General features: G+C 37.2%; 1 protein-coding gene across 8 annotated transcripts in view; it reads left to right on the top strand.

Annotated features, from left to right (window-relative positions):
• The window catches only part of CLEC16A (C-type lectin domain containing 16A), a 190,136-nt gene that overhangs the window by 75,222 nt on the left and 87,628 nt on the right, over positions 1–27,286 (top strand). Inside the window, exons 23-25 of one of the 8 annotated variants that reach the window (XR_012045027.1) lie at positions 4,264–4,383; positions 8,947–9,638; positions 10,134–14,624. Coding sequence is in view for 4 of the 8 variants with exons in the window: in XM_072878555.1 (XP_072734656.1) it covers positions 4,264–4,383; positions 8,947–9,305 (479 nt within the window). In the remaining 4 variants the exon portion in view is untranslated. Of the gene's footprint in view, positions 1–4,259; positions 4,384–8,946; positions 14,625–27,286 lie in introns of those variants that run through there. The other 7 variants (XR_012045030.1, XR_012045028.1, XM_072878556.1 and 4 more) reach the window with 7 other exon arrangements.

Below are 27,286 nucleotides of genomic sequence, written 5' to 3'. Positions count from 1 at the left end.
ATTATACTACATGTTTCAAACTGAGGTCTTTCAAGTGCATATAATCTGACTTCTATGAAAAAACTGAGTAGATCCAGAGCACATAATTCCTTGTCTAGCATAAAAAGATAGTGCCTTATTGAAGAATAATCATAGGCTGTAGTTAACAAAATTAAAATCTACTTACAACTAACAACATTAAAATCTACAAAATTAAAACATACTTAGTATGTTGGCATTTGTATAACATAAAATTCTGTTTATTTTTCCTGCAATTTAAAAAGCCTGATGACAGGAGGGTGCTCATTGGTTTCAAAAAAAAAAAAAGAAAAGAACAAACTGAAACCACCAAAACAACCCCAAATAACTCCCCAAAACTCCCAAACTCCCAAGACTCCCAAACTCTCCCCCCCCCCCAAAAAAAAACCAAAACAACAAAAAAACCCCCACAAAAACAACCCACAACAAATTAAACACAAAAACAAATGAGAAAACAGAGGAAAGGTTTTTTTAAATGCCTGGTTTCAGTCTGCACTTTACCAGTTACGTTGCATGAACTGTCCACACTTAGTATGACCTTCATTGTGGCTTAATCGTAAAGTATGTTCAAAATGCCATGTGTCATGCAGGAAAACAGTCTTTGGGTGGGTTTTGTTTTTTTGCACAGGATCTAGGTGCACTGATGTAGATGCTTTAGCAAATCTAGTTGTGAAGATACAATTCTGTGCCCTACCACTATGAGCTAGTAACCTTCAGCAAAGTCAGCGGAAATGAACGTGAGAATCAGTGTCAGCTACTTCAGTCCCAAGTCAACAGCTTGCATTAACCTGCTGCAGGGATGACTTTTGAGCTGAACTCCTGGATTTTGTTCTGCTAACTCTACTTGCAGAGCAGTAACAAGGAGAAAGACAGTGACTGTATGTGCATGAGCAGGTAATTTGGTGCAATAGGACAATGAACAGTTGGTACTGAGGTGCATGTGTCTAATCTGCATGTGGCTTAGGGATTTTGCTGTGGACCATATTTACTCTGACCTTTAGGACCAAGCATCACTGCTATGTATGCAATTGTCTGAAGGACCAGTTATTAGTTCAGACATCTGTTGCTATAAATATTTGACGTGTATTTGGTGCATAGTTGCAGCATATCTTAGAGTTTGGTTTCCTTGTGAAAGAATCTCATTAATGCACAGAAACTGTTCCTAAAATCAGACTAAAGCAGTAAGCGTGTATAATTCTTCAAAGCTGCTCTATTGGTCTGAACCAAACTGCTAATGTAGTTGCAGCCAATAATGAAGTAGTAGTGTTTTAAATAATTATAGCTGAGTGGCTGATGATGCCTCAAGGTCCTTAGTATAGACTAGAGAGGATTCTGAAATCCCTGGAGCTGGGTCTTTGGAGGGTGGAGGTGTGGGGAGGGTTTTCTCCAACCCAGGGAGCTGCTCTGACACTTTTTGCCAATCTTCAGTGTCAGATCAATACTGTTGTCTATTCCTGGGAACAATGTTTCTGTATTAACTGATTTGACCGGTTCATGAATATTCTCCCTTTTATAGTATTTATAGGTAATTGTGATCTATACTGGAAACTGTTGCCAGGAGCATGACCATGAAAGAGACTATCTGTTTGGTATGTCCAGATAGCTGTTCCATAGGCTTCTGCATGAATGGAAGTACACTGCTGAAATAAGTGATAGTGTCTTGACCACTGTCTGTGTTATATCAAGTCTTACTGGCCACTCAGCTGAGTTACAGAAACAATTGTTGGTATTCACCCACTTCAATGTAACAAAATGTGATTTTTCCCTTAACCTGTTGAGGACAATTGAAACTAAACTGCCTTACTCTGCTGTGACGAGGAGGCTTGCATGATGTGAAGTGGCTCCTTCAAGGAGGAAGTAACAAGGAGCTGATGAACAGCAAGCAGTTACCAAGATCTATTTTATGCCCCAAGGTAGCACTTGAATGTTGCCACCGTCTGTCACATTTGAATCTCCCTTCTCATTTCCCATTCCATCTTAAACACACTCAGACAAGCACACATACATGTCCTCTGTCCCTCCCTCCTTCCCTGCTCCCCTGTTTGTTCTGGCAACTACTCAGGTTGTTGGCAATGAAGAACATGCTAGGTTGCTCAGGAACTTCAGTCAAGAAGGCCAGACAAGATAAAGGGGAGGTGTGTATGTGGACTTCAAGGAAACTGCCTCAACTACCTTCCTTAAGAGCAACATCTTAAACAACAACAGCTATTTCTACTGTAAACTTGTGACTGTAGTGTCCTAAGCTACTGTCTATTGACAGATTTAAACTGTTCAGATTATGATATAGTTGAGATGGTACTTGTAATCTTCACAGAGTTGTTTCAGGAAATAAGATTTGGAAAACACACACTGACTTTTACATAAAATAGTGATAGATGAGAACAAAATAAAGACAAATTGCATAATTGTTAGTTGAGAGAAAACAATGTTACAAGATAGAGTATATATTAACAGTTAAACAGTAAAAGAGCTTTCAAAAATGTATCACAGAAAAAAAAATTAATTTGGTGTTTTTTAAAAATACTTTACTTGCTATCACTCCTACCTGTATCAATCACACAGTATCTTAATGTGAGGAGGGAGGCTAACTGATCTTACATAAAATCATATGACTGCTGTGCATGTTTCAGTCATTGTAAGAGAACAATAGTTGCATTAGCTGCTTTGTCATGAGTAAAATAAACTCTTATGATTCCTGAGTTTATCAGCTATCCTACCTAATAATTGTCACAATACTTCATGGCACAGATATTTTAAAGCCTAGCAGCTCCCCCATTTGCAGTACTTGGGAATTAAGCTTAGCCCTTTACAAGATCTCCCTTCCTTAAAACTGAAAAAGCAGAAGTCATCCCTTAAAAAAAGCAGAATCCCTAGCAAGACAGAAAAAGCAGTTACCAGATTCTGCAAATGCTGCTATCAGGTTGCTTTTTTTCTTTGTATTTACATGATTTTTTTTTTTTAAATTAACATGTCTGTTTGAAGTGTTGCTATGCATAAGATAAAAATGTTCTCTTGCTAGGCACATTTTAATCATCAAGCTTCTGAGCTTAGAATACAGTCTTTTCTTGGCTACACTTGCTGGAACCATGCACTTCTTTAAAGTGCTTATTTTTATATATGCCAAGGATTAAGATAAAGAAGCTCTCTTACTGTAAGTTAGCAGTCTTCCAGAATTAGGTATGTGTAATGCCATCTACGCTGTATTTTATCACTTTGTAAGTTGTCTTAAGCTTCAAAATGCAGTTGTCTTCAATACTCAAGAAAATGTTTACATTGGAGCAATGGATATCGAGGACTTCAGAAGGCATTGATCTTCTATTCCACTTATGCTGTATTTCACACTTCTGGCAGATGTTGATGGTAAAAGGTCTAAAATCAGTACAAAGAGCTGTCCCTTGTGGCAGAGAATATATTGGATTCCAGTCTGTAAAATAAAATCTGTATATTCGAAGGAGAGGATGATTAATCAAGCATGGAGAGCCTGTAAGAGCAGTGCCTGCCATCTTACTAAAAGCATCCCTGTCTCTTCCCTCTATAATCAGTGATGTAAATATGGTTTGATCTCTTCTGCTCTATGATGCTAGTAATTTTCTAATGAGGTAAAGTACTTTTGTTTCTAGAAAGTTTCTTTTCTAGAAACTTTCTATGCACTAAGCATCATCATCTGAACTGCTGCTATCTTTTAAAACACTCTGGCTTTATTATAAACCAAATCTAATACTTCAGTTTCATGTCGTAGAATAGTAGGGCTGAATGGTCTGAAGTATTGTCACCTGCACGGTAGTGTACCTCTTACAGTTTATGGCCAGTGGAAATCAGAATAATTCTATGTCACCAGAATTTGTGATAAATAGCTTCTCTCAAGATTTCTAAAGCATGTGAGTAGCTTGTAATGCAAATAAATACCTGCCAGTCCCTCCTCAGTGTAAGTACTGTTGGTATTGCCAGACACAGCCCAAACTGTATTATGAACATTTCCAGATAGGTAAGCAAAAAATTAAAATCAGTTAAACTCTCTTATTTCTAAAGAGTGAATACTTCCAGCTTCAGAAGTATTTCTCAAACTTATAAGACTCTTGGTGTGGTGTCAAATTGTATTCAAGATACCAGCAGTTACGGATGTGTCCTTGTCACTTATTCTTGTTGCTACTCTAACATTTATCCTTTGTCTTCATTCCAGTTTCCCTTCCTTGTTTCATTGTTAAAGCCTTCGTATGATATATCGCTGTGTTTTCCTCTAGTAAGGTCTGGCAGGAAAGGACGTCGGCGGGTGTTTAGTCTGTCGGAGGCTGACAGTCACGGTGGACACTGGGTTTAGGTCTTCAAGCAGCAGCTGCAACAGAAACTCACGCAATATCAATTCAGGCAGGTTCCTCCATAAGCTTTCAAAAGCCCGTAACAGTTAATAGAACGTACTTGGTTTCCATGCTGACAGCAATGAGAGTGAGGTAGGAAACTGAAGAAAGCATCATAAATATTTGTCTCTACTGTTTTTTTGGGGAGAACTGTAAAGCAATAACTAGCTGTTTCTGAAAGCCTTATCTGCAGTTTCTCCCATGTTTCTTGGCTCTCTTGCCAAAGATGGAAATTCTGCTATCAAGCCTCCAGCTTCAAAGCAGCTATGTCTTCATTTGCACAGGGGCAGCCATGGCTGTAGTGGAATTTAGTAAGCACAGGTTCCTGAATGGACAGTAATGCAGGTACTTGGCTAGCAGCAAGAAATCTATTTATAACTTGGGTAAAATGGACAAGCATTCAGCATAAGACTGTCCTTGGACTGTGATGGCATGAGCTTGATATTTCTGTGGTCGTCAGACTCAGGCAGGTGGCTTTATGGACTGTTTAATTGCCTGAGGAGGGGAGCACGTGCAAAAAAGATGGAAATATGCTTCAGACTACCTTCTTATTTTTATAACCTGTTTTAACTTGTATCTAATTAATTTCCTTTTTTTTACTATCATGGCATGAAGGTATTTTACTCTGTTAATATTATATAAACAACCTTTTTCATCTTTATAGATTTACTTTGCATCTTTTCACTTAATGTCCTGTTATTTATATTTTTGTTAGCCTTTCATAGTATGTTGCTGTACAGCTTAGGACACTTCTCTGTAGATGATACTCATTCTTTCCTTTTCCTGTTCTTTTCTGTCTTCTTTCACTAATAATCATCCTTAACATAAGTTAATATAACAGAAGTTGAGTGATTTGGTTTGGATTTTTTTGCTGTAATGATAATCTCGGTAGCATTATAGAAGTGCTGAAAAACATTTCAGGTTGAAGCCACTGCAAACAGAGAGCGCTAATACCCAAAAACGTGCAAAATGACACACTGTTTTCAAACCTTGTTTGGTACTTAAATTTGGGGGTATGTGGGGGGTGTTTGCTAGAACTAAATGTTAACATCACAACTGTTTTAAGAAACTGACTTCACTCTCCCTGGTTTTGTTGCAGATCTGGCTTATATTTTTTGCCAGAACACTCTTGCTTAAATACATGGGGGTTGAGGAGAGGTGAATAGAAATGCTGTTTTCCCATATGAGATAATAACTTTTTTATATTTAAGAGTAGAGCATATCTTAGTGACTGGTGATTTTATTCAGGTAAAAATTACAATTATTTTTGCTCTTTCTATCCACTGGAACCAAGCATTAGGAATTTGGGTTTTTTTGAAAGCCAATTAGTATTTTAATGTGCAAATGTAGACAGAAGTTCCAGATAATGGGTAGATAACTTAATCTCTAAACATACTGGGTGCCTTGAAACTCTTTTGAATCAAGAGCTTGGTACCTATCTGGATTTGAGACAGACATTCTTGTAATAATCCCTTCCAGAGCTTTTTTTTCAGCTAGGGTGCATCTTTTTGCCAATTGTTTGTTCCAGTTTCAGAGACTTTAAGAATTCAGATCATACATAAATATATATTTATCTACTTGGATCCTTCTCTGAATTGAGTGTGACTTCAAAAGGCTTTGAAATTTTGAGCCTCAAAGATTTTCTCATTAGTAATTATTGTCCTGAAGCCATGTATTCAATTAATTGGGAGGTGTTACATGTGAAAACTTTTTACACCAAGAGGGTGGTCTGATTTTTCATTGTAATGCCTCTTATATACCAAATTTTCATTCCAAGATGCTGGATCTCTGTATCCTGTTTTCTATTGAGTTTCATTCATCTGTAGTCTAGGATTGCTTTCCTCTATCCTTGTGTCCAAAAGATATGGGAGATGATCATGCTTAAAAACTTACCTAGCACAAGCTTATAGTTGCAGTTTCAAGCTAAATATACACCTCAAGTAGCCTATGGATTGGAGAGCTTGGTCAGAGAGATGTAAGTACCGCGCTCAGCCATAGTTTATAGCTGTGACTGAAGAGTAAGATTTTTAGTTAAGTATTAGTCCAGAAGGGATAATATATTGCAAAAGTGTAGTGAGAGCTGTTGACCTTTTCTAGACAATGCTAAAAATTCTCCCTCTCTCACCCCTTTGTGTACTGGTATTTGCTTTCTGCCCCTGCAGGGACTAGTGGCGGTTTGCGAATACCTAGTCATTTTGGCAGTAATGCCATGTTGGGTTACAGAAATCTGTCACTGCTACCCTTAAATACAGTAACAGAGTAACAGAAGTGAAGCTCTGACAGTGACTAATGAAGTACTGAAAGCAGAGGACAGAGACTTACTTCTATCAATAGTAAATAAAAGCGGGAGGGAAACATAGAAGAGCGCTCTGATTTTGTATTCTCTGTAAATACTGCAGCTAAAATACTGGACAGAGTATGTTCTGCTTACATTTTTTTATATTTTTATCTTTTGTCTGAACGTTTTTTCAGACTTCTTGGATAGAAAATTTGGACTTCTTGACTTCAGATACTTTTTTTTAAATGGAGACTTTTTTCAAATACTTTCTTTTTCTTTGTGGCATTAAGAAGGGAGTCACTTTAGCATTGATTTAGATCCTACGTGGAAGGCTTTGGAGACAGTACAGCATAACAAAAGAACATGTATGTCTGTCATGATTTCAGTAAATGAAAGTATTGAGAAAATATATTAATATTTTGTTGGGAGAGGGGGAGGAATGATTTAAGAAATGAGCTGCAGAATCAGAAGTGAAATAGCAGAACTGCAATAGAAATGTGCTGTATATAACATTCCTGAGCAGAATGCCATTGATTTATAATACTTTATTTACTAGAATGTCTCAGGTTCATGAATCCTGAATTTTGGTGAATATTCATACTATAATTAAGATAAAAAATAATCTTGGCAAAGAATGTTTGATATTCTTTTAAGATTTTATAAATTCAGAAAGTAAAATCACCGCAAAGAGACTCACTGTTTTGTGCTTACTTAAGTGTTAGTATTTATCTTGGAATTCAGAGAAATGAGGCTTTATTTCAGTGTTTTTAGCAGTTCATTTTCCATGCAAGTCTTGCATCACTTCCTCTGTTATCAATCGCTACATTCTCACTAAAGCTTCTTGACAGCTAAAAAGAAGAATCTGCAGAGTTACTTTGAACCTGTCCTTGTTTTTCAAACATAACCAGTCATGTGCCTTTTATTTAAAAGGAGACTTTTTTACAATATATAAATTTTGGTTTTTTAAAGCAAGAAGCTTTAGCCACTGATTCAGCAAAAAGTAAAAGTGAGTGGTTTTCTGAAGTGAGAATAGGTTTGGGGTTATCTTACCAGAAAAGTAAAAAACCCAATAATCTTACTGTTATCCCACTGATACCTTACTGATATCCATTCCATTCTCAGCTTTGTTTTTCTTTTTTTTTTTTTTTTGCCTTATGTTCATGCTTTCTGTTCTTTTACAGGATCAATTGGAATCATATTGAAACTGAAATATTTTTAAGGTCACTGTGTATTAAAAACAGAACCTAATTCTTAGCTTCTGTATTCACTACATTGCCTTGTAGACTTTTCTGCAGATGCCTGTACACTTGAACACATGCTGTTTCTTACAAGAGCTCTAAAAATGGTCTGTCTTGAAGCTGGATACCTGTTACTTTAATGGCATCTATTACTCTAGTCTGAAAAGAAAAACCCTGACTTTTCTGGGCATACTTGCTCATATAAGGCTGTATCGCCTCATCCCCTCCATTCACTATCCATCTGAGCCAAATGAGCAGTTTACTTGATAGTTAGCTAGGATTTTAAGGGGGAAAAGGACAGTACAAATAGCTGTTAATGGTGGGGGTTGGTGGTTTTTTTTTTTTTTCATTGTGTGGGAAGGTGTAGTAGCATATCAGTTTTCTGTGGTATGTAATGCTTATTCCCAATTTTATCTGTGATGTATGCTCCATGCTTAGGAGCACAAAAAAATCATATAACACAAGCCTGTATAAAAACAGGCTATTTTGCAGCACCTTTCAGTTACAGTAAGCACAGTATTCTCTTTCCTGTTCTTCCATAGTTCCACTTTCTGTTCGTGAGGTGTCACTTAAATGTGAATCTGGAGAATGAAATGAGAGAATGACTTCCGAATTTTTTAAGAAACAAGCCACCTCTTTGGGAAAACTAATTATACAGGGGGTTGGGTTTTTTTTATTTTTTATTTCTAAAGAGCTTCCTGGTATGGGGTGGCTATTCATTTTAGTTCATACTAAATACTGGACAGGCTTTCTTATTCTTCCCCTCAATTTCCTCTCTCTAGGAATATTTTTGATATTGCTGCATATTCTAATACTAAATGTGTAAAATTTTCTGGTTCCTAATTTGAACAGATTCCTGCTGGCATTTTATGTTATGCCTTCATAATATTTTGTTTCATTTCTAATTACTAAAAAGTGAATGTGTAAGCATACTGCTTCACAGAACTTCATTTTCCACCCTATTATTCTTAAATATTCATAAATAATAGTATACTGTTAGGCTTAATGTACATACTAAGTTGAATATTGATTGTTTCTTGGTGTTTTCTTTTATTAGATGATGCTTCAGCTCCAGAGCAGCCTCAGATGACCGTCTCTGGTCAGATGATCATTTCTGGTCAGACGATGTTGACTGATGAAACTCTTTCAGCTGTCTCAAAGTCTAGCAAGAATGCTGTAAAAAACAGTGACATAGAAACAGCAAACCTGTCTCCTAGCCTGATTCCTGCACAGCAGCCCACAATATCATTAATAACAGATGACAATACAGATGCACTAAGTGTAGAGTCACTTACACTGGTGCCACCAGTTGATCCACACAGCATTCGAACATTCAGCTACATTCCTCAGTCCTCTTTGCAATCTGAAGTTGAAGTTTGCAAGGTAAAAGAGGTAGAGGAAGAATGTTCTGACTAAAGCCAACCTGCAGACTGTGATAAACAGTGAAGCAAATGCAACCAAATTCTTCGTTGTTTTTCCTTTGGGAGCGCAGATACTTCTTGAAGGCTGAGAGGCCATCTGGTCTGCAAGAAGAGGCCCACTGATGAAAGAGAATGTGGGCAGCTTTTAGAGTAAACTTCAGATGCTCAGCACATTTAAACTGGAGAAGACAAAAAAACCCCAACTTTTGAATCTGGACTGGTTGTTTCCTACCAATTTCTGTTATACAAGAACATGAAAGTATTTCAGAGCACCTACTTTCTTTCTATTATACGGTGCCAGCTGCAGGAACTAACTTAATTGTAAAAGGTATACAGTATTAAGGCAAAGTGAAGAAATTTTTGGATACCTGGCTTCAGGATATTGTAGCGTTACTTCTCTGAAACTGGAGATGTACCATTGCCCAGAAAAAATTATATATTGTAGTACAGAGATAACATTTCCATTTGAGACATGGTGTGTTTTTCAGTTTGTTTTGTTTTGTTTTTTTAAATCCTGATCTCATTCATCTTTTGGAGGTCTGCATGATACCAGCAGGCTTGGCCACTTTCAGTGTTGTCTTCATAGGACTCTAGACTTCAGTATTGTATTTTCCATGTGTAATATTTATTTCAGGGTTTGATTCAAAGCAAGATATATATCAAACAATTTTTTAAAAGGTAAAAGCTTGAAATTTAATGACAAATGCTTATTCAAATTAACATAAGGGATTTTTGAGACTACTTTAGTCTTTGCTTAACCAGCTACAGAGGAATGTGAAATATTTTAAGAGATTGCTATAGCTTGTTTATTTGCTTCTGACAGTCAAATTGCTACACCTCTGAGGAATGATGATATCCTTTCTACTGAAGGACAACTTCTAGAAGCAGACGGAAGCAGTTTTACTCTAAAGAGGTTTTTTTAAATTTTTCATCTTCATGTACGAAGAAGGTCACCACATCTAACTGATAATTCCTTTGCAAGTCTGAAACTCAAAAGGAAAGGTATTGTGTATTTTTTTTCCAATTTGGGATAGTATCACAGTGAAACAACATTGCTACATAGAAGTGATTCTGAGTTTATGCTTGCCTTGCTTTGCTTCCTAGATCCTGATCCCAAGTTGACAAAATAGTGAAAAGTGTTGATTAAAGTTTGGAATGTTCTTTGGTGATTTGATACGTAATTTAACACTAATGGAATTTAAGATTTCTCATCAATTTCCATATGTGTTAATTTAATTTTAAAATGAGCAGATTGTCATTATTGGTCTGCTTATAACATTGAGTGCTTTCTGGCTCTCAAAGATTGAAGACTGCTATTTACTTTACTTGGTATTGTGATTTCGGTCATCAGTGCAATCTGTTTCCTCATTCCGTCCCTACTAACATTAATTTCATAACAAGTAGGTGAATCTGAAAAGTGTTTACCCACTTCCCAGTCTCTTATTGTACCTATTCCTGGCTGTCAGATGGAATACTTGAAGCAATTTTAAATGTTATATTTATATATGAGATTGACTAGTCCACAAGTATAACTTTGCTTGCTTTTTCCATCTTTTCCTTCAAGTAATAACTTATCTTTGTAAAACATGTATACAAGGTGTCTGCTATTGAACGCCAGCAATTTTTTTTCTTCCCTTATTGGCTTTTGCGTGGAGTTTTGTTGATTTCTAGTTTTCTGTGACTTCTACTTTTTCTCAAATTGAATTAACCAATATTCTGACCATTCCAGAGTGGCCCAAACTCTAAATGAATTCTGAGAGTTAGGTGTCCTCAGCACTGCTATGGATATGGGATGAGAATTTGGCATTGCTGGAGTAAGAGCCTACCTTTTTTTTTGGTTATATGCTCAGGGTAAGTTTACACTGGAGTCACTGTTGCAGCTAATGTACACATACCTGAACGAGTCTAGACATCAGTAGCAATTTGGGCACAAGGACCACATAAATTTTTATTAGCTGAACTGATTGCAGTCTAGACTTCCTTTAGTATGTTGCAGTGTTACACTGTAGCCCCAGTAATATTCTGAAGATCATTATAAAAAATGATGCCTTACTTAATTTGAAAGCATTTTATGTTAGTTGTTAACCTTAACTCTTGACCTAGATTACACAAAATACCACTGTGCAGGCTGAGTTCCCTTAAATAGAATTAATCTTAGACAGGAAAACCTTGATCTTTATTTATCTAATTTCAAATTCAGTTCTAGCAAGATTAGGACCATGCACAAGGAGTCTTTTTAATGGGTATGCATAATCTCAGCCTTGAGCCATACTGCACAAGAAATGGAACAAAGGGAAAGAAAGCTGACTTTGTGCTTTTCATTGCCCTTGAGGGGCTTTTAACTCTCGTGACCAGTTGTCTACTGAGAGCTTCACAGGAAGTGACTGAGATAGATACTATTACTAGGAAAATAGAAGACTAGGTCTATGGTCTTGTCCGCTGCTGGCAGAGCCTTGCTGGTCCAGGGGTGGTAAGGTGGAATATCATTTAGCAGTTCTATCAAAAGCTCTCTGCAAAGATGGAATTACACTAGGAAAGCTCTGACTGCACCAGCTCTACCAATGTTGCGTTGTTTTATAAATGCTACAGCTGGTACAGACCAACATAAATCTCTGAACGGTTATGCCACCGAAGCAATTGATTTTTGACTTGTTTGCTCCTAATATTAAGGCATATGTGTATAAATTTGACTGTGCTTCATGCTGCATTAGGAGACTTCAGAATGTAAAAGCTCTGGAGATGCTGAAATAATCTGTCACTGACAATCTTTTATCTCTGCAAGTACGGTGTTACTCATCTACAATTCCTTGAAGAGTATCGTATCTATCTCTCCCTTATCAGAAAAACTCAAGGGCTGTTTCCTTATCCCCCTTTCAGTGTAAAAAGGAAACTCAACCAAGAAAGCATTAGCACATCAGCCACAAATGTATTTTTTTTTCTAAACAAAAGTTGATTTGAGTCAGTGTAACATCATTCTCTTTAACCAAATCCAAATACCAAGTTGTGAATGAGAGCAGCAGCTAAACAACTGACCATTCAAAAGGCTTACTATGTCAGTGTAATATCGCAGAGGGAGGTAGAATTACTCTAAAATAAATACAGCAATGTTCCAGAGCAAAATGCCAAAATTTTGGAGAGATGCTAAATTCTCAGTGTTTGTTTGTAGAGGCTATGCCTATCTTCAGCCATGTTCTGTTAACATAAAACAGTTCTATTATTCTCTTCCTTTGGAGAAAAGAAGCCAAAGAAGCCAAGGCATACTGAATGTTACTTTGCTATTTTATGGTCTATGTGTCTCATTTTATCAGATTTTACCAACATACTACTTGTTTAATGGAACTATGTGTTGCCTTCACTGTTAGGTCTCACTGCCTCTTGCTGGTCCCCTTTGCTTTTCTGTCATCCAGTGTACAACAATGAACAAGATTCGAGCTTTTCATTTGTGAAGAGAGTAATGGCAGCATACACTTGGTAATTTGGTAAAGAAGGGGAGGGAGGAAACATTAGTGCCCAATTCTAATGTCTGCTTCACTATGGAAGTAATGCTTGCAGTGTAAAACTTGTGTGCAAAAATTGTTTTGCAGAAATTCTTTGATCTAGAAAGAAACCAAAGGTTAAGCTTCCTGCACTTCATTTTACAAGCTGTGTGGATTCAACCAATTCATCAGAAATGTGGTCACATATATTAATACTAAAAGCTGTATTTTGTGAAATAATGAATTATATACAATATAAGGACTAAGCTCATTTGTATTCTCCACTGCTAATTCATGATAAACTAAAATTCTGACTTCTCTTCTTTAAATTAAGCTGAGTTTAAAAAAAAAGACATAAAATTACACCTGTTAAAGCAGCTCCTCAACATTCTTCACTTTATAGCACAGTTGGAATTTTCCTTGAAGTCACTTGGTGAGGAAAAATTGGGAATATCTTCCAGAATTCATTTATTCTTTTGCAGTATTATTGCTAAAGGACAGGTATGTGACACTTAAAAACTCTTCTTCCATATCTAGAATTTAAGACTCAAATCTAGATCAGTATTCAGAGTTTGAGTCAATGTCCAGTGATTCATATGAACCCTCTGCCCAACAGAGACAGAATACAGGGGGAAATCATAGAATCATAGAATGGTTTGGGTTGGAAGGGACCTTAAAGATCATCTAGTTCCAACCCCCCAGCCATGGGCAGGGACACCTGCCACTAGACCAGGTTGCTCAAAGCCCCATCCAACCTGGCCTTGAACACTTCCAGGGATGGGGCATCCACAGCTTCTCTGGGCAACCTGTTCCAGTGCCTCACCACCCTCATAATGTTCCTTTGTGGATTTGAAGTATTCTTGTGTGTAGTATTTTAAAACTGATGGTTAAAATAGTTTGTTTATAGCAAAATCAGCAATATTTAGGATTGAAATTACTGTGATTTTTTTTTTCTAATTAAGCAGTAAGGCATGAGTGACTGTAATTTCCACACTTACTGCAAGTGGCCTAGGATAATTACTTTAAGCAATCTAGGAATTCAATAATTGCCCTGCAATTGAGTGTCATCTTACTAGTAGTAAATTAAACTTAAAACTGTATGCTTGAAGACATAGGTAAGCTATCAGACAAGCAGGTCAAACTGTATGTATAAGTATGAAGCCACATCATAAAAGTCTACACTTTAATCACATGGTGCTGTCAGTGCTTGAGTGTAATCAGTCACTCTTCGCTGCACACGTTACAGGTAAATAACTACAGAACAGCCTAATGAATAGTTTCACTAACCTGCATGTAGTACTCTTCAAAAAAAACCCCACCATTCTAAACATTCTGATGTTGTCTTCACTAACCAGCTGAAGTTAAATGGGGACTTGCTTTTAAAAGAACATTGCACAGGCAGCTGTTGTCTAGGAAACTAAGTGGTTTAGTCCTCTAGTTGAATCAAAGATCTGCGAAGAGACATCAGATGGGGGCGTCAGAGAGATCTAGGCATTTTGCCCCAAAGATAATGAGTCTCCTACTTATTTTCAGGCAACCTAATGTTAGGCATCTAAATATATGTTGAAAATTCACTTCCTAACTATTACAGTTATTCTTCTTGAAAGAGTTTTTTGGTATGTCACTGTTTAACCATCACTGGCCTACCCTAGGATATCACTAACCTGGGCACTGCACTTGTATTACCTAGAAGTCTTTGGAGTGGTTCTCCTGTGCTTGCCTCCTCTGTTGCTCTGACCTTTCCCAACATTTGCAGCATGAATTAGAAACAAATTAACTCTTACTGTCTGCTTTTGGCTTCTGAAAAGCAGATGGTGATCCAAGCAGGGCTTGCTGGGGTGGGGTGTTTTTAGGGGGTGGGAGGGGGGAAGTGCTTGGGGTTTTTTCCTGCTGCTCAGGATTTTTTGAGCGGCAACAAAGATATGGGAGATGCAGTTCTGGACTGAGTCTCAAACAGAAGGTTCTTTCATATGGAAACATATTTTTATATTATATTTGTACAGAATTTTCCCTATTTTGATCTCCCCAAATTTTTAGATTTGCGCATTGCTCAGATTTGATTTCTTTTGCAAGGTGTTATAAAATGTGTATTATGTTTGTTAATGTATTATAAATGTAAAGCTAAATTTTGCTTGTCTAATAAATTTGCACTGTGGCGGTATCTGTTTTATTGTTTTGCTAACTTGAATTCATTGGTTCTTAATATGAAAAGGAAAAACTTGAGTTGTTGTGACTGTCTTGTTAGCATAAATAAATGTGTGGAGTGCATTTATTTAAAAAATAACTAAAAAGGGCGTAAGAAGCAGATAATGACTAAGAGTACTTGTTGATGACAAAAGTTAGAGTTAAATAAGGTTCAGACTAGTATATAGTGTTCCCAGGATTCTTTTAAGATTGTAATCTTAAGATACATGAGGTTTTTTTTCACCTTGTTCTCCATTGCTTTTGGTTATGGGTACTCATACTAAAGTAAGTTTAAGACATAGTAATTGTAATCTGATAACTGAAGTATGTATGAGGAGATGAGAAGGTCTGAGGCTTTGTGTTTGGGTGTATTTAAGGACTAACTGTAGCAGAAATATTTACAATGAACGTGAAGATAATTTTGAAGAGGATTGAGAATAGATTCAAGTGTGCGAATTTATAGACTATCAGAATTTCCAGGAGCTTTGTTTCACCCAGCAATAGCACTGAATAATACATTGTTACAACTGTAGGGGACCTGCTGGAAGCCTTTTAAACTTTAGGCATCTCCACTTGTGAATAGGTGTGTTATTTTTGTTGCAAACTTTTTACTTCATTTTGAGCTGGTTTGTAAGTTTGATTGTTTTAAGTGCAAAGAGGGGGAAATGTATTTTTCTAGAAGAATGAATGTACTTGGGATTTAAACACTACATAAAGCATTTAATGAACATGAAGGACTGTCCTCCTATGAAATATATTTCAGTAAAGTTGTGTCTGAAATGTACTTCATTTGAGAAAAGGAAAAAAGAAGTCCTGAACATGCACTTACATTTACATGGAAAAAAGCCCACACATGGGGTGAATTGAATTCTGAAATGTCTTTCTGCAGGCAATAAGTATTAATTATTTAATGTAAGTTATGTTAGACATTTGGAGTACATGTGACAATATCTTATGTTAATTTAAAGAAAAATGTAAATAAGTGTCTGGGAAGGGAGTGAAATTAGAAAATATTGGTGTACGTTTCTGAAATCCAGATTTCTATAGCTGAGTCTGTATTTGCTGGCATGAATCATGTGTCATGGCTATTGAAAACCTGGACAAGAATGAACAATAGACCTTTCTTTGTAAATGGAACTTGGCAATAAAAATAGCGTTACTAAGAAAACTTCCTTCCCTTTCATGTTCTGTTGCTGGATTTGATGCACAAGGTCATTCAATAACAGTGAAATGCAAAATTTGCAGAAGCTTGCTTTTGTTAAGAAGAATGGTGTGCATATGTGAATGTCAGGCATTTTAATCTTTAAGCTGAAAACTGAAATAGCCAAGGTATTTTTGCATTGTGTATGCAGGAAAGACTTAGCATGAGAGAGAGAGAGAGCAGAAAAGAAGCCTGTAGAGGTGATGGAAAGTAGATGAGACCAAGGGTTAAGAGTGGCTGGGCAACATTTAAAATGTCTGTGAACCACTTTGAAAGTACCTGTCATGTGTGATTTCTTCCCCCAATATATCCTTGCACCCTGTGCCTCTTTCTCTTGTGTATGTTGCCAGTTCAGTATATGGATTAAATCCAACCAAGTTATTAGTTGGATTCTTGTTAATTAGCCTCTCCATCTATAGGAATTAATTACAGTCAATATACATTCCTTGTGAAATGTTATTTCTCAAACTAGGCATTGCTCCAGAAGCTTTCTTAGGAAGAAATTAAATCACATTGTACCCTGAAATAAGCAAGCTAGGTATCAGAGGCAGGAGACAACACTGTGATTTACTATAAGATGCAAGTATTAAAACATGGTGTATTGGGGAAAATGAGCTTAAATCTGCTCCTGACAGCCAGACTTTCTACATCATGCCAATAATGCTGCTTTAAGGATACCAATTTTATAATTTGTGGCCAGGAAGTTCCCTTCAGTTTGAAACTGTTCTGTGGTTCTTGTATCCTTCTGATGCCTCGGAACTTTTGCAGCCTTTTGTCTTGTCACTTTTCCTCTGTTTCTGTACAAGATCTTTTTAGACTTGGACATTGAGTCAGGTTCAGCATCTTGCCCTGTGTTACTAATGGTCAGAGATGGAACGAAAGCACAGCCTCAAGCCCTCTTCTCCTTCTGACTGAGATGAAACTGAACTTGACAGAAATGCAATGCTGTATTAGTCCACTCTTTTCTTAGTCCCTGTGAATATATAAGTGCAGCCAGTCCTTTAATAGGTAAATCCACATCTTTATCATTAATGTAATTCATTCCAGCATACTTATATAAGTAAGAAAGTGAAACTGTGTCTATATATATGTCTTTATCAAAGTAGCTCTTGTCTAAGTAAAGATGTGGCATTTGGAGATTGATATCTTTACTCTTTGACACCTAAACTGCTTGGTTTGTTTCTATATCAAGGCAAGAGGTCACTGGGATTGCAGGGATGCAGCTGTTTGGTAGGGGGGAAGAAATTGCATCCCTAACTGCATTTTTATGCTGCCACATTAGAACTTGGGTAAAGGCAAAAGCTGTATTGGCACTTGCTGGTAATCTTTTTGAGTATGTGATGCATACAACTGGGAATGCAAGCTCACTGTTTATGTGAGTGTATTCCCTGAAAATTTTGTTGAATTTTAAGCTGATACCTTTTATCTCTCAAATAAGGAGAGGTGGTGGGAGTTGCAACACCTGGAGTTGCAACTCTCCACTGGCAAAATTAGAAGAAAGTTTCAGGCAAGTGTTCACACACAGTTAAGGCAGTTGAGTTGATGGGGAGTAACTCAGTCTGGTTGGATGGTGTTCAGTTGTGTGTCTGTCTTTAGCTCAAGGATTCTACCAACAGCTTATCTGCAAACATGCCTAGGTCTTAAAATTATTATTGCTTTTGGATGCCAGTTCTCTAAAATGGATTTTAAGTGAAATTTTTAGATTATCAAGTGCCTTACCATTCAGGCTTAGATTATGAGATCTTTTGAAATACCTTGAAAGTCTTTGCCTGTCCTCAGGGACTCATTCTACAAAGTTGGGAAATGTTGTGCTTGTTGAATGGAAAATACCGATCTCATTATTCCATCCTCACTGTCTTGCCCCCAGATAAAGGTTTATATTTCACATAGGCCACAGTTTAATTTTTTTTTTTGGCCTGTTTGGATGACTGATAAGGACCGATGAACACTCAGGCTCTGTTTCCTAGTTACACATCCTTTTTCTCGGCTTTAGTATGCGATAAACATTGTGACACAGGATGGGAAAACAAGCTGTTGTTTTACTGCAGAAATAAATTTTGACTTTAAGTTAATTGGATGAAGACATCTTTGTGTAAATTTGTCCTCATTTTTGGATCATTTATTCGAAGCAGATTTAGGTTGCTGAGAAGCTTAGGAAAATGTCTAAAACTACAAGGTACACTTAAAACTTAAGTAGATTAAATGAGTACTGGGAACAGTTGTAGTGACGCAATTGTCTGAGCTAAGCTGGTTGCAGGAGTTAATGTGATTGGCACAGGAACAAAGAATGATAATTTATTCTAGCCTCTTGCCAGAAAACTTATTAAAACAATTGTTGCAAAATTTTCAGAGAAGGTTTATTTTAGTACAGTTGTTAATAGTAGAGTGTTTCCTGAGGCTTCCTAGCTCTGCTGCTCTTCCAAAATGGGTCACTTATTCCCAGGAAACATTTGGCTCTCTACTTCAACATTGCTCTTGTCAATGATTTAAATGGGCTGTAAACATGACTGACTTTGTGAGAATTCTACATAAAGTTGAAACAATAGAACAAAAATCTTCACAAAACTAAGAAGTTACACTGAGGTAGCTCAGATGTCAGTTATTTACCAGCATCAGCATCCCCACAAGCTCTTTTTGGAAAGCTGTAGTTGTTGCAGTAATATTTCAAGTATATCAACTTCACCTATTACTAAAGGGCTGGGAAGTGTCATGTTGATCTGGTGGTAGTTACCAAACTGGGGTTATGGAAAAGTTGATTACACAGTTATGCTAACTTGCTCTTTATTTCCAGCTGCTGTTTGAAATTGCATGTTGACGGACAAGTGAGTCAAGGAAGCAGCTAGTCAGACTATAACACCACTACAGAGATAGTCAGAGCTTGCTCTCCCTCAACAGCTAGAGCTACCAGAAATAGGAAAAGAATTTTCTGAAGGAGCAGAGAGGCAGAACCACCATAAATGAATTTCAAGAATTTCAAGTCGTCAGAGGGAGGCAGGGCCTACAAAGGACAAGAGCAGTCTCATCTTCCTAAGAGAACCGGGTTGTAATGATAATATGCATATGCACACACTTCTCCTGCCCTGAATGAAAACAGAGTGAAAACACTCTGTCCAGCCTCTAACACTGAGGGAAAATTGCTTGCATCTCTTAAACAAAAGCAGTAAAGAAGACAGTAGACTATACAATAACAACGAGACTTGCTCCTGGCTGTCACTTGTGAACTGAAATAACTGTACTCACACTTATCCCATGTGCTTTACTCCTCTGACACATCCTGATAGACTACTAATTAATACTGTAATAGTGTTAATATACTATTAAGGCTAGTAGATAAGGTCTTTGAAATAAATGATTGCTGAGAAGGGGAAGGAAGAAGCCAAAGTCATCTCAGTGGATGATGACAGGTACTTCTGTCAAATTTTGGTGGTTTAGAGACAGAAGTTGTTTGCAGGTGAGTATGCCTTACTACCAAATGCAGCATTTTGCTGCGCTCTCCCCCCTAGTCCTCTTGATGTCCCAGTTCAGGCCGAGGGAGGTGGAGAGACAAGAGGTCAAGGATGATTCTACAGTGTCTGATCAGTGAGGAGATCCCTTACAGCAGCATGAACTCACTCGGAGATTGTAGAGTCCTTTGTATTGATGCTCTTTTGTGTGAAGATTCCAATTTCTGTTTTGGAGTAGATTTCCGGATCCCTGTTTTTCTGACCTGTCACAAGGGCTAGAAATGTTTTTATTCAGTAAGAGATGAGGTTCTTGGGTAATACTGTTCCAATATTAGGATTCTAAGAACCTTTCCGTAATTAAGACTCGTAATAAAATCACAAGAGTTGGCAAGACCACATATCCTGTTAGTGCTCCTTTGACTCTGTTTTGCATCTTGTCTTAGGTTAGATGTAGGAAGGATGCAACTGTGTATTACTTTTTCATTGCAACAGATTTTAGGCACTTGGTAAAGCAGAGTTCCTCTTGCAATTTTTGTCACACATCAGGGTGAGATGAGTAAACATGCACAGGAAATTCTACTCAGTAACATGTACAAAACAATCAGCTTTGGAGGTGGATTCCTCAGCAGGGAGACACCATGCTTAGGACAAGCTGTTTGAGTAGCGGGTAGGACTGGTGAATTATTTGAGTATGCGACAGTGGGTATATTCACTGGGGGTTTTTTTGGTGGCTAGCATTCAGTGTTTCAGTTTCAACAACCATCCTTCCTAAAATTTCTTACAATCAGAAGGTGGAAGGAAAGTCTCTTCAGAATGGTCGAAGTGGAAATAATATAAAATTCTCTGTCAGCCTCTCTTATCTAATCTTCTTCTAGTTCCTTAAAGGGGGTTACTTAAATTTCTAATTGCCCTTGTCCTCTCTGCTTTTATGTAAATTTTTTAGGACATGGAAAGGAAGCTTGATTTTTTTGTTTTTGTTCAAGGCTTTAGAAAAATCACAACAAGATGGGAGTCCTTTCATGTAGGCTGGTAAAACTGAGAAGAGCAGAATCTTGGTCTGCTGCTATTTAAAACCTTTCTCACATAAACCATAATAGGGACTTTCTGTTATGATTTTAAACCATGCAGTTCAGGAAGAGCTGCTTTTTCATTTTCTTTTTCTAACAAAACACTTCATTCTCGGAGTTAATTTTGAGGAAAACTTTAGGCCTTCCTCAGCTTGTTTAAACTACAGAGAAAGTACTAAAAAGGAGAAAGTATGACAAGAAGTTAATAAAAAAATACTCATCTGCAAGAGGTGGTAATTTTTTTTTTTGTTAAATACCTGAAAATGGCTTTGCAAAATTTTCCTACCAGTTCCGGGCCCTAGTAAATGGATTGGGTTTGCATAGTTTTGCTTTAGGATAATATTCGGAAGGTGGAAATTCAATTTTGGGTGGCTAAAAGTGAACAAATACCCTAATAGTTCTGCTACAAACTGGAGGTGGGAAGGAATATATCCTCATTTGGAGGGAAGCATCTCTCTTAATAGTAGATGCCCCTTACTAACAAGTACTAATTGGGAAATAATGGTTAAGGTGAGAACTTGTTTTTGGAAATATCCAATGATGAGTAAATTTACCGTCTGCTTTTATGAAGTACAAGAGGTGTTTTTTTCCTGGGGAATTAAAAAAAAAAAACAAAAAACAAACAAACAAAAAACACACCAAAAAAACCCAAAACCCAAAAAAACTCAAGAAATCACCAATGCAGTTGATCTTTGAACAAAAAAGACACTGTTTCCCATTATTATTTCTTAGCATATCTTTTATTGGCCACACTAAATAGAGGCTTTTTTTTTTCTTTTGCAATGTTACTTCATTCTCTGCTCGGTTAGTCAGAGTCTAAAAGTGTTGTGACTCACTGTTGATTCAGTGTGTGAAATGGTTTGCGTTATTCTTTTGTTATTGGTTTCTATTTAAGATCTTTATCCTCTTTTTCTGGGGACTGAGAGTGCAGCATCACAAATGTAGGTGCGCCTTGGCTGGCACGCTGTTCAGTGGAGTGGGTTAACTATCTTTTAGGTCTGCCTCCATCGTGGGACAGGAGAAATTGCACACGTGGTTGTTGTAGCACATCTGGTGAGGGGAGGTTGCCAATGAGTAAGAACAAAAACATCAATAAAAAGACTACAAAGTAGATTCAAAATTGTGGTGGTCTGCCACCCGAATGTTTCAGATTTGGTGAGACTGCTGGCTTTCTAGCCCTAAGGGGAGGCTTAGGATCAGATAAAGAAACAGTTCCTTCTCTAACCTGCCCCGGTGTTTACAGAGAACAGTGCTGGAGAGCCTTGAAGTACTTTGTGATATAAATTATTTCAGAAAACTAGTGGAGCTATTCTCCTAAAAAGAAACTAGACATTTCTGTCAGCAGCATTCTCTACTCAAGTTGAATTGAGTTTGAAAAGTTTTATGTTACTGTACAGATCTGCTCTGATTGAGTGGTCTAATACGACCCACTGCGTCTAGTCACTGCTAGAAGCTGTCTGCAGCTTGATCCATCTTGTCCTTGTAAGAGTTTACAAAGCATCAAAGCAATCATGCATAGTTTAAAATAAATTTTAATGCCCTATTCAGGGGAGGATTTTCAAGTAAGACAGTAATTAGATTTTAATTTAATTTATTTTTATCTATTGACATCCATGTGCAAATGGATGTGCAATAAAAAATTAAATAAAAATAACTGAAAGCAAAGCACCATAAAAAAATCTAGCTGGTCACTAATCATTTAACCTTGTATTTCCAGTATTTGTTACCCTATTTGATAAATCTATTAATCTATATGAATACAGTTTGGGATATGTTACGATTTGGGAATACTTCCTATGCACATCTTGTGATTTCTGTCTGATATTCTAAACTTAAATGAAATCAGTGTGTTACAGCATGGTTGTCTTTGAATGTGAGATTTACCTGCTGCTTGTTTGCTAACACATCCCTCCCCAGCTGGTTCAGCCAACGGCACTGGAAATAGTAACTGTTGGTAAGGATTACACCACTTTGGGCTAGAGAGTTGGCTAAAGGCATAACAACAGGCTTGCTTCTACCTCTTTTTGTAGAGGCTGTATGGAAAATGAGAAATTGCAAATAGTAGAATGAACTCTGCCCTTTTCTATCCATTATTCCTGTTTCTCAAAAATATCCCAACAAGCGAAGTGGGAATTGTTAGATGGGAGAGACAGTAACCTGAGAAATGAGCACATCTTGCTTAGTACTTGCAAAACAAGGATGGGAAGGAGCAAGTTTCTGAGGTGTGAACCCTGTGTGGTTATTCCGTTCCTGCCTCCTGGTAGCTCTGGCCATCTCCTTTCTGCACTCTCCCTAAAGATGGCAGAGTGGAGATACTTTACCTAAGGCCGAAATGGTTCTTGCAGTGCTCTGTGCTCACTGATTCATTGTTGCTAGTGATACATGTTAAGAGCCATGTAAATGTTTCAGAGTGATTTCAAGAATCTATACGAAAAAACTTGATGTATAATTTTGGTAAAACGGAAGAGTCTGACACAAAATTTGAAGTTAGCATTTTGGGGTCTTATTTTCTGTATAACCAACTCAGGAGGTTTTTACATACATTTCTAGTGGATGAGAGTTCAAAAAGTTTCTTATATTTAAGAATAAAATAAAAGCTCAAGTGTCTTAAAATAATACAGTAGTTTCCAGAACCGTTAACAAGACAGACATATAATGTTGCTTATGTGCTTACAACCTTTTGAATGTTTAGGACTGCCCGTGTCTCAAACCAGAGCCATTTTCTCCCATATGCATAGGCATGTATTTTTCATAGTCGGTCATACCTTAAGCTCAAAATAAAGTCCCTTTGCTTTGTCTGAGTGGTCACAGACTTTGCTGTTCCATTTTGGTTTCTCTCTGATAAGAAATTTGAAACCCTTTGTTAACTTTTATATAACTAGGTCTTGTTTCAGGTATTAAAGTTTTGAAGCTTTTAGAGAGAAGACTTCTAAGTCATGCAAAGAATGAAAATAATAGCTAATTTGACAGGACAGTCCAAGAGAAAAGAAACATCAGTATATAGCATTTTATATGTAATCCTGACCTCTATTCAGGATATCAGTTACTTAACTGATACTATAAAAAACATGTCATCTGTAAGAATATCAGATTTAACTGTCCACAGCCACACTTGCATTTTTAAGTCATACTCTTTCTATATCACATGCATATTATCTTAGGCAAACCCTGTTGCTGATGTGAGAAGGGTGTAACGTCATTCCAAAGTTCTTGGGAACAAAATGTGAGCAGCTTTGCTTTGCTGCTGCTCCATCGTGCAGTTCCCTTGAATTTGCTTATCACAGTTTATCAGCTTCAACGCTTTCCTGCGAAAGTGTTGTTTGCAACCACTGTCTGCTAGATAACTTGTAATTCTTGCATAGCTGCCAAAATGCTTTGGAGGGAAATAGTCTTGCTGGGCTCGGCTAAATTTTGGTTAAAATAGGTCTCGCAAGCTTCTTTGTGAGTTTCTGAACAGATCTTCATATTAGATGTTTTGTGGGGGAGGGAAACTTGTCAAATTCTTTAAAACCACAGATCTCTCTGAACCACAGTCTTGGAGCTAAGCTTCCTCTGTTTTTTCTTTGAACTGAAAAGAAAATCAGACCTGTTATGGGAAATCAGACCTGACTCTTCCATAGCTGCATTTAGATTAGTTCACATTGAGTGCACAGTGTGTGTGTTATCTTGGCATCAGCAGGCTTCACCTTTGCTTTAGCTTAATAGGACTTGGGACAGGTCACCAGCCTGTCTGTTCCTTAGTTCACCCTTTTCAAATTTATTTATATCAAACAATTAATGGTGCACGTGTGAAGCTTAGTTCATGTTTGTAAAGCGCTTTGATGTTGATGCTAAGCATTAATCTTTTTAACTCCTTGTTATAAAGGAATGTTGTTAAAATTCCAGTCTTACTGCTTGCACCAGATAATGTAGTTCCTGTTAAGTACCTGTAGCTTTGAAAGTCACCGCAAAAAACTTTTGTTTTTTCGTTTGCACCATAATTCTGAGTTATCTGAACAGCTTCCAAATGTTAAGAAAAAAAATCTTCCTCCGCTTCTAGGACTGTTTGATTTAAGTTTTGGTCATAATTTTCAATGGTTCCCTATTGTCCAGTCTGATTGGTTCATGGTAAGAGTTTTGATGTTTGAAAAGAAGCCTGGTTTCTTTTTAATTTAAAAAAAGAAGAAAAAAAAATATCAGTATTTCTAGAATTTTTTCCATTCTTCCTGCTTCAGACTAATGATAGTAAGGAAACAATTTATCCTCTGGGAAGTCAAACTGAATGTGTGAGTCAGTCTTAGAATGTTGAAACTGTTCTAAGAGTCTGTTTGTGTATAGGCTAAAAGAAGTATAAAACTTAAGAAAGAAAAAGAAATTCATAAGAACAGCAAGATACTGTGAAAAGTTTGCCTTAAATTCAGCCATAGCAGTATGATGTACAGACTGTCTCTGCAAAAGCCTCAGGTATTAGTTGCACAATTATTTTGGAAAAAAATTGCAAAAATGGCACAGTTTAAGACATTGCAGTACAAAAACAGAGTTACTAGAAAGGAACATGTGAACACTTTTCATCTGCTTCAGTGGCAGTCAGATGCCTTAGCTGAAACTGATAGGAAATGTATTTTGAAATAATGTGGAAGGGTTGGTGTAGGTGAGTAGCTCTCAGACATTCCCTTTTGCTGTCTCTGAGTTGGGACTGTGACAAACTTCCCTCTAATAGGGCAAAGGAGGAAAGTGTTAAGTGTTGGTAAGCATGAAGAAATCTTTAGCTGCTTGAGCTTGATTAGTAACGCTACTGAAAATGTGGCACCCATGAGCATAAGAACCCACAACAAAGGTCAAATACAATATACAACTGTTCCTCAGAATAACTCTGAACAATCCCACTTGGTCAGTCTGTTGCACAGAGTATCTGTCAAAGACCATGGAAAGCTTGGTTTCTGTACAGTTTTTCATGTACAGAGCCTTGTCTTTCAGAAAAAGATTTCTCAGGAAGCAGCTGAGAACAACTGGAATGGGAGTAGAAAGTCTGTATACAGAAAGAAAGAGAATTCCTTGTAAAGCTTTTTTAGATATTCCAAAATGAAGAACCAGAAGTGGCCAGCAGTCCAGGTCCTATAAGGCACTGTTAGCAATGAGACTTAACCAAGACTCACTCATTATGTATTTCTTAGGACAATAATTTAAACATTATCCTGAGTGAATGAAGTGAATGTATCTGAGGGAAACTAGTCTCTTGATTTTCAGTATTTTCAAGAAAACAAATGTAGAAGTCACCATAGCCTGGTGTTAGAACGTACCCCTGTCTGTTGGCAGGATTTCCTCAGCTCCCTGGTTGATAATGTACCATTCATTCTGGAAGCTGAAATTTCTGGATAGTCCCATGACTAACCTTATTAATGTGAAACACTTAATGCTGTATTCTTTCTTAATTCCTTACTGACTCTGAGCTGGATGACCAGAAGCTGATTCAAGAACGTCTCATTCTCCACCACTGTATTGCAGATGTCCCTGATCACACTGAAACTGAAATTGTGTTGTACTAGGTGCTGTACAGACATGAATTAAGAGTGAAACCCTGTTACAAAGGGTTTACAGTCTGCAGTGATGACTTGTGTGTAGGGTAGGGTGTGTGACTTGGGTGTAAGGTAGTGGCATCGTTTCTGTATTAAAGGTGAGGAAAGCGTATCACAGGCTGATTGCTCAAAATTGTACATAAAGTCTGTGGATGACTTACGAACTGAACCCAAAGCAACTGCCTTTACTGATGACTGCTTTGTATTTCCAGTGGTAAGAGAGATTATATGCAATATCTGATGTTAAAATACATCTTCTAGACAAGATATTTTACTAGTATGTATGAGGAAACTTTTCCATTTAATGCTATTCCTTCCAATAGCACGTTATGCTGAGTAAATAGATGTTTTAAGAAAAGTAATAGGACAAACCCAGAATGATTGTTCAGCCACTCTGGATGAGGATCATCTGGAATATTGCCTCAGCTGCCAACAAGAGCTGATTGAAAAGCAGTTTCCCATCTCCTCTGTAGTCTGAAAAGTTCAGAAAAATATCAATGTTGACACAAAGTGATGATCCCTAATCAGTCCAACTACACTTCTGCAGAGCCTCATGGGAATAGTAGCTGAGAAGTTTTCATACCTTTATGATTGTTTATGTCTCTTCTTTCCTGTGCAGACTATGTATTTCATGTCATGCAGTGTGTTACACGCAGGGAACAGTGCTGTGCCTAAAGGGGGCCATAGGTAAGTTTCAAACATGACTCATGGTTTGGTTACATATGAAGTATCCAAACCAACAAATTTTAGGGGACACTAAATGAATGAAATCTATGATTTCAAGCTTTTTGATGGAGAAAATGAAAATGGAGAAATGGATATTTTAGGTTTTTTAATGAGACAGTATTTCATTCAAAGTGTATCAAGCAACTTTCATGCAAGCCTTCCTTAACCAAACTTACTCTACTAGAAATCTTGCAAGAAGTTTAGCTCTTCTGTCCAACCAGACTGGAGGCACAAGGTGTCTTTCAGAGTTCAGTAGGATACACTTTTCCTCTGAAGAGAGCCACGTCAGGGGGGAAGGGCAGGCAGGCAGACAGTCATACAGAC

Source organism: Ciconia boyciana, chromosome 13, assembly GCF_034638445.1.
Source record: "Ciconia boyciana chromosome 13, ASM3463844v1, whole genome shotgun sequence".
Taxonomy (NCBI): Eukaryota; Metazoa; Chordata; class Aves; order Ciconiiformes; family Ciconiidae; genus Ciconia; species Ciconia boyciana.
The sequence above is the reverse complement of the archived record's forward strand: the minus strand, read 5'-3'. Positions and strand labels throughout refer to the sequence as shown.